General features: G+C 36.1%; 1 protein-coding gene across 3 annotated transcripts; it reads right to left on the reverse strand.

The window, feature by feature from the left end:
* Positions 1-128: 128 nt before the first annotated feature.
* LOC125669463 (uncharacterized) lies at positions 129-3,883 on the reverse strand. Of its 3 annotated transcripts, XM_048903975.2 has the most exons (5): positions 3,687-3,883; positions 1,096-2,431; positions 842-992; positions 664-719; positions 129-543 (listed from the first exon to the last, which is right to left on the reverse strand). In XM_048903975.2, exons 1-5 carry the CDS (start codon positions 3,699-3,701, stop codon positions 326-328), a joined length of 1,776 nt encoding a protein of 591 aa, XP_048759932.2. In that variant the 5' UTR covers positions 3,702-3,883; the 3' UTR covers positions 129-325. The 3 variants fall into 3 exon arrangements, with proteins under 3 accessions (XP_048759932.2, XP_048759933.2, XP_048759930.2); XM_048903976.2 differs by lacking the exon at positions 664-719; XM_048903973.2 differs by having other exon boundaries at positions 129-719.
* Between the last annotated feature and the right edge of the window lie 4,203 nt (positions 3,884-8,086).

An 8,086-nucleotide genomic window follows, 5' to 3' on the forward strand; every position in this document is an offset into this window, starting at 1 on the left:
TTTTTATTTAATTATTTTGACTGTGTGACATCAACTCTTTCTATTTGGAGTTTATATATATATATATATATATATATATATATATATATATATATATAGCCGTCCCATGCAAAAAGGGCCCTTATGGTAAAAATTATCAAAATTAACTTTTTAATGGAATATGATAGAAAACAACATTAAAAAGACACATGTGAAGTTTGGGTCAAATATTCAGCATATTTACTGAGATATAGGCTGTCAAAGGTTAAGATAATATTTCAATGACGTTACACAAAATGACGTTGAAATGACGTTAATCATTGTCGGAAACAATTGAAACTTTCACTTATTCTTCATGAAATTCTGGACATGTTGTGTCCCTGAAACATTCCCGGACATGAGGTCTGATATGTTTGTATAAATATTTCTGTCGTTCTCTACTGAGTCCGCCCGGCATTATCTCTGGTGGTAGATTTACACTGATTTGGTCGTGATTACTGAGGATTACTGGGACCTTGTCGCCATCTACATCAACGCTGCATAATACAACTCCAGGCAGCAGTGCTGAAAAAGTGAAGTAATGAAACTTGCGTATCCCTTTCAAAGGCTGAAAAGTTGTTTTTATATACTCTTTCCATTCATAGTATTTCACATTTCCACCCTCTATTATCACAGCCTCGTTACTTTTGGAGGACTTGGAGACTACGTCAGCAACATGCTGTAGAGTGTCACAATCTGATCTAAAAACAAAATGCATCGCCGCGTAAAGGTTTTGAACAAATATAGACTATTACAGAAATTCTCGATTATGCTAGATACAATTTTATTTTTGGAATATTAATTGATATTAACACAATATCACCTCCTGTACTTCTTTTTGATCTGAGCAAAGCCTGCATCCACTTGACATTTTGTATGCCCTGGTATCTGCATGTGAAGTTCAATTGCTCGATGTAGCCCAATAATGACCCGCCATAGCAAATATCCAATCACATACCGGTTTTTGTTTTGACCTAAAGATGAAGTGAGCATTAGAATATTAGAAGCAGCATATACATGTGAACAAAATGAATAGAACTAGGTGTATATGAAAAAATGAAGATGAAATATACATACCTGGACAGTTATCACAGTGAAGAACAGCACATTTCTCTCCCATGCTATAATTTTGAAAATGGTGATGAAGTATGCTGATGACTGTATTTGGCCCATGGGCATTCTTTCCATCTCTTCCAATGGTCTGGTCTTCATCAATCAAATAATTTCGCTGAGATCCCGCTCCCTCCATACAAATTCCAAAGATCTGAATTTTCCGTGGTGTCTCAAAGAATAATGGCCCTACTTGTCTGGAATGATGAGGTACAGACACACATTGCGCGAAGTCAAAAGTGTAGTGAGTTTTGAGGAAATCTGTGGAACAGGGTCTAACAGGTGGCTCAGGAAGCTGAATAGACTGATGTTCTTCCCTGGCTTCTTTAATGCACTGAATGTAGAGGTGATGCTCCCTCTCTGCTTTTTCAATGTGATCTGTAAAATTTCTTGTTGCTGTAAGCTTTTCATTTTCAGATCTTGCATTCAAAATGTGCTCTCTGTGGCGCTCACAGGTATTGCATACATCAGATCTGGTGTTGGCAATCTGAATGTTAGGAAGGCAGGCAGACCAGATGGAATAGAATGAGGACAATTTAACAGCACGAATTTGGACCTCATGACAAGCTTCAACATATAACTGATGAATTTCGTTCTTTGGTGTTGAACAAGGTAGAAAAATGGGTGGTTCGGAGTCGCGACCTCTTGGAGCAGCTGGCATAGGAAGTCCATTATCTTCAGAATATCGATTGATAAACTGCACGACAAATTTAATTTCTTCAAAGGACAGGGCATTGTGTGGTTTTTTCCCGATGTTTCCATGTGTCCGTGGTTTTATTCCATGGGTCTTCATATGCTTCACAAGATTTTTAAAATGTTTTTCACCAATGTCATGTAAAAATAAAAACACATCTTTACATACTTCCCGGTCATCAAAATTGTATTCGTATCTCTGTCGTTTGGCATCGCGTCTTGAAGATCCGCCACCAGAACTTTTACTTTTTAGCTTTCCCATAATGTACATATCCTTCTCTTCCTTGGAAAGTTCTCTCATGGAATAAATATGGTGACTGATTTCTTCAAAACTAATATTTGATATGCAATCCATTCTGCAGGAGCAGCCTTTGATTATCTTTTCACGAATTGTTAAGTCAAGATTGTTATTCTCCCAGTCCTCCTCCTCTGAATTTAGGTTTTTATTCTGATCATTATCAGGATGCACAAGTTGAATTCTTTGTTCTAAAATATTTTCGTTGGATTCATTTTCTGATGCAGTTGAAATATCACTATCGTCTGTATTTTCATCAGATGATTCAACACTTTGTGAAGGAGGAAAATATTCCCTATGCCACTCGTCAATAATCTGTAACAAAATATCCCTGTGAAATTCTACATGTTCACATACCATGCAAATATTTAAACCTTCATGTATTTGTTTAAAATAAAATATCAAATACATTCATATTACAAACAGAGATTTTACAGTAGTACTGAATTTAAATTTTGACAAGTTGTTGATCTCAGCACAAAATGGTAATATCTTTTTTATTATTATAAGTATTAGATTGTTTATGAGCTATTCATTAAATAGAAATCCAGTAAATAGTATTTTTATTTATCATTAGCATGTTGATCAATTAAATGTAAGACTGAAATAAGCACCTAACTACAGAAATATTTTATCTGAATAAACGTGTACGACGGCATATATATTATCAATCTACTTTGATCGCAATTCTACATGCAGAAAACTGCTCTGCACTCTGCATATTTCGATTAATAATAACCGCATTTGATAGAAAAAATTGTATTCAGTCTTTCTAATTTGAAGTCCCAGATATCTCTCTCTCTCTCTCTCTCTCTCTCTCTCTCTCTCTCTCTCTCTCTCAGTAAGAGTAATAAGGGGTCATCCACTATGGTCATTCTTATTAAACTGGATTTATGTATTCAAATATTTATATATTTATTTGTTGAAACAAAACTTTACTTTAAAAATTGTTGATGAATTTGAAAAGATTAATTCTTTATTATTTTTTTCAATTTAATATGATCATTGTTTATTTAATTTTTGAGTAGCCACCGGTGAATCCGCCTATGAGATACGAAAACAGCGGGACGTAACTCTAAATTTTATCCATTTACCTATAAATAGCCGCGATGAAAACAAGTCATTTTAGGCACTAAATAAAGTTTAGAAAGCCAGATGATAACCCCATTATGATATAAGAACAATTAGTTATTTGTCTTTTTAAAAACTTTATGAAAAATAACTAGGATATCACAAGCGGGACATATATAAACACATGTACATGCACGGAGCTCATCCATCGCGAATGTAAACAAACGTACGTCATTGATTTATGTTTTAATGAATATCGGTAAAATAAGTATTTTTCACTTAAATGACAAATCTCTAAATTGTATCATTTGATTTGTTTAATCTGCTTAATGCGTAAAATTGCATGTATATATATGTGGATACATATGATCTTAGATTGAAGTGCACCTGCAGTACCCGTCAACATATGCGCGGATCCCAAATCTTGTGCATCGAAATATTTTATAGGCCTAATTGTCACCAAGACAATATTGGTTATGTCTGTTTATATAAAACTCACCTCTAAAAAGTCCATGTTTTCCTCTTGTTAATTCCAGGTACATGTCGGCATCGTTCCAGGTGATTTATATAAACACAATCACGTTATATTGACAGCATTGCAAACATAAGTAACAGACGCAACTTGCAAATAATGACGTTATCTTTACCAGCGTTTTTCTCATTATGACGTCAATATACATAAGGGCCCTTTTTGCATGGGACGGCTCATATATATATATATATATATATATATATATATATATATATACATGTATATATTTATTTATTTATTTATATTTATCTATTTATTTATTTATTTATATAGTTTCAAACTGGAATGCATGTTTAATTGGGTCTGAGACTGTGTGAAGATGCTTCTTCTGTCTCTATGCTTAAAGAAAAGTCAGTAATGCAAGCAAAAATGTTTATCAAAGATAAGTTTTCCCGGTGTGTATGCTAATATCTCGTACTCTTGCTGCTGTGCCCAATTGAAAAGTCTGTGTTGTGTTATTAAAAGGGATTTAATAAATATTCTTGAAAATGTTTTGAGATTTATTAATTTCGTTCTACTGCATATGTATGTAACATTCTAGATGTCACATGAGAACATCTTTAAGAAAATCATGTTAAAATTTATAGATTTTTCGAGTCCATGTATAAAAGTTGTGTCATGATTTGATAATTTAATAGAAGGCACACTCAATAACAGCATTCCGTACATGATCTCATGAGTGAAGACCGTGTATATGATTGATATGATTGTGGGTTTTATTCGCCCGCCGAAGACGGGATGTATCCTGGTAGTATAGCGTCGTCCGTCTGTCTGTCCGGACTTTGTGGTCAGTATACATACCACACCATTAGCTCCAGAATTTTACAACTTCGTACATTTTATCACCATGATGAGAGGAAGATGGCTATAGTTTTTCAAAATCAAAGGTCAAGGATATTGTATCACTTAGTAGGAAAACCTCGTGGGCGGGATAAAAACCAAACCGTAACCTCCAGAATATTGCAACTTGGCACATTTCATCACCATGATGAGAGGAAGATGCTTATTGTTTTCAAGGTCAAGGTCGTAATATCAGTTGATAGGTTAACCTTGTAGAAAGACTACAGACTCACCTGTTGGAGCTAGGACTGTCAAACTCGGTACACATACTCTTCATGTCAAGTGGAGGAAGCCTTTTGCTTTTGAAGGTCAAAGTTCAAGGTCGTAGCATCATTTAGTAGGAAAACCTTGTAGGCAGTGCACAGACAAAAATCTAGGACTGTCAAACTTGGTACACATACACCTTATGCCAAGTAGAGGATGCCTATTGTTTCTCAAGGTCAAGGTCATACTAGCAGGAGTTTGGGGTTAGGACCATCAGACACGGTACGCATATACCTTATGCCAAATATATTTATTGAAATGATTACTACACGTCGTTCAATCGAAGAGATGTTTACTTGGTGTTTGTTATTTATCCTGCAGTCTGATCTCTAAAGTAAATATAGAATAGCTGTTCTACCAGCATTCAACATTCGGGCGCACACTTTCTCTTTTGTAATAATTTACCGTATTCGAAGACTCTCTCTCTCTCTCTCTCTCTCTCTCTCTCTCTCTCTCTCAATGCCGTAACAAGCTTTCCCACTCACCCACCCTCAACAAACCATATCTACATATATTTATCATTTATATGTTGTCATGTATTTAAATCATGCTATTTTGTTTTGTAGATTTTAAAAGATTTGGGAAAAAGAAAATTAAACAGATTTTGTACTATATACATAAAATAAACTGCACTTCCGGGAGCGCTTCTGATCCTATATCACATGTTGTTATTATTTTATAATTGTTTGAGTGTAACGAATAAGAACACAAGTGAAAATATTACAGAGAGTATACAATTTGTCTGTTTTTACGATGCAAAGTAAGTATGTCACACCCTGGTGATTGCTGATACTACTTGAAGCCAAGTCCTACAAATCGTGCTGTAAGAAAAGCACCCTATATTAGCTTTTCACGGGCGTAGTATGTAGTAGTAGGTACTGTTGCCGGTGTTATAGAGCCAGACTTCCCCCCATAGTGAGACTTCCCTCCGGAAGTCTGGCTCTATAGTGAGCCTTCCCCCTGCGGAAGTCTGGCTCTAGAGTGAGCCTCCCCCCCCCCCCCCCCCCCCTCGGAAGACTGGCTCTAGAGTGAGCCTTCCCCCGGTAGTCTCACTCTATAGTGAGCCTTTTCCCAGCAGAATTGCTCTAGAATAAACCTTACCCCAGGGGGAAGACTCACTCTAGAGCCATAACACCCTCTTAAAGTCTCGCTCTAGAGGGATACTCCCGCTTTCATCCCCTCCTGCGCAAACTATGAAATAAATTTTAGTTTATCGGACAGGGAATTACCTACCTAACCTACCTACCTACCTACCTACCTGAAGTTGTACAAATTTAAAAGCATAACCGATATTTGTACGCAGATGAAACAAATTCGAAATTTCCTCATTTCATTTTTCAAACTTCTAAGACTAACCAAGGCATAGGTATTGTGTGGCTCAAAGTTCAAGGTCTATATATGTGTCAAACAAAATGACTTATCGATTTCAATGTGTTTTATTCACCTTTTTCTTCTCTTGAGTTTAAAGAACGACTTAAGGAGTTATGCTACACCAGAGAAATTTGATATGGATGAAAAGTGGAGGATATGTTTAACAGTATTTTGAAATTGTAAACTTTCAAATTTACTTTATTTAGTCAAAAAATGCAGTTTTAGTAGAAAGCAATCTGAGAAAAATTTTAAAACCCATGCTGGACTCGAACACACGATCTACAGTTCAGCAGTCGACGTGCTAACCTACTGAGCTACTCAGTTAGGTGAGAATTCGTTAATGATTAGACAAATATTGCTGATATTTATATTTTCATCCATGTTTTAAAAGGAAGTCAGCCATTATGACGATGTAGAGTATTTCCTTAAGCAAAATCATTTAATGCCCTGCTGAAAAAGATCTTGATATCTAAACAATCTCCATAAAGTGATAGTAGTTTACCAGGAATAAATGAAGGGGGAAGTCCTGCTATGGGGGGAAGTCTGACTCTACAACTAGTGATAGAGTAGGTCTTCCCACGGGGAAGCCTGGCTCTAGAGTGAGCCTTCCCCCGGAAGTCTGGCTCTAGAGTGAGACTTCCCCGGGGGTTCTCCTGCTCTAGAGTGAGCCTTCCCCCAGGGAGAAGGCTCACTCTAGGGCCAGGCTTCCGGGGGAAGGCTCACTCTAGAGCCAGGCTTCCGGGGGGAAGTCTGGCTCACTCTACAACACCGGTACTCTTATTTGTAATGCTCTATGACCTTTACTGATTCGTAACCTAACTTGTACTAAACTTGCTGCTCTGAAACATACCAGTAGTGGTGTAGAGTTTTATCATGGGAGAAAGCATTGGGAAACATTCTCCAAAATTTTTACTCTTTCATTCAAAAATACTTGAGAGTTGAAGCTATTTCTCTCAGGGACATTAAGAAGCAGATTGACCGAGTAGTGTGTTAATGTTATAATCATGTGATCAGGTCATGTGATGTGTGGTGTATTGCTCTGTTGATTTACAGATAATCACAATTATGTCGCTACTTTCCATTCATTTTTGTATTATTGTTGATAGAATTTATTTTGCTGAATCTATTTTTCTACATACATACATACATTCACACACACACACACACACACACACACACACACATACACATATATATATATATATATATATATATATATATATATATATATATAAAGCACATAAGTAGCAATGAACTCTTAAATGAACATAACTGCCCTAAGTGAAGAAATATTTAATATAAAGCACAGAAAATTTCACTTTATTTGGATACCCACTTCCGCCCCTACCCGAGGTTGAACTCACGACCTGCGGAACCAAATCTCCTAGCAGCATTTAACCAGTGCGCTAGACCGCTCGACCATCTAGGCAAGTCTAAAAAAAATTGCTTTCTATGACGATGGAGTTCTTGCCACGCTGTCACACACTACACGGTCATTGAGAATGGAAATGGAATAACAGTTATTTAACGTACATTTACGAGGATCATACATGATACACATTGCATTCGATATATATATATATATATATGTATATATTATATATATATATATATATATATATATATACAGTGTATATATATGAAGCACATAAATAGCAATGAACTCTTAAATGAACATAACTGCTTTAAGTGAAGAAATATTTAATATAAAGCACAAAAAATTTCACTTTATTTGGATACCCACTTCCGCCCTTACCCGGAGTTGAACTCGCGACCTGCGGAACCAAATCTCCAAGAAGCATGTAACCAGCGCGCTAGACCGCTCGACCATCTAGGCATATTTCCAATACATAATTTTTAGACTTGCCTACATGGTCGAACGATCTAGTGAG

The sequence above is a fragment of the Ostrea edulis genome, chromosome 7 (assembly GCF_947568905.1).
Source record: "Ostrea edulis chromosome 7, xbOstEdul1.1, whole genome shotgun sequence".
NCBI classification, from domain to species: domain Eukaryota; kingdom Metazoa; phylum Mollusca; class Bivalvia; order Ostreida; family Ostreidae; genus Ostrea; species Ostrea edulis.

Bases quoted from the DNA above. Each gene is read 5' to 3' on its own strand.
- LOC125669463 (XM_048903973.2), bottom strand. The intron at 993-1,095 runs GTATGTATATTT...CTTCATCTTTAG, and splicing joins TCACTGTGATAACTGTCCAG to GTCAAAACAAAAACCGGTAT. The intron at 720-841 runs GTGATATTGTGT...TTTTGTTTTTAG, and splicing joins ATCAAAAAGAAGTACAGGAG to ATCAGATTGTGACACTCTAC.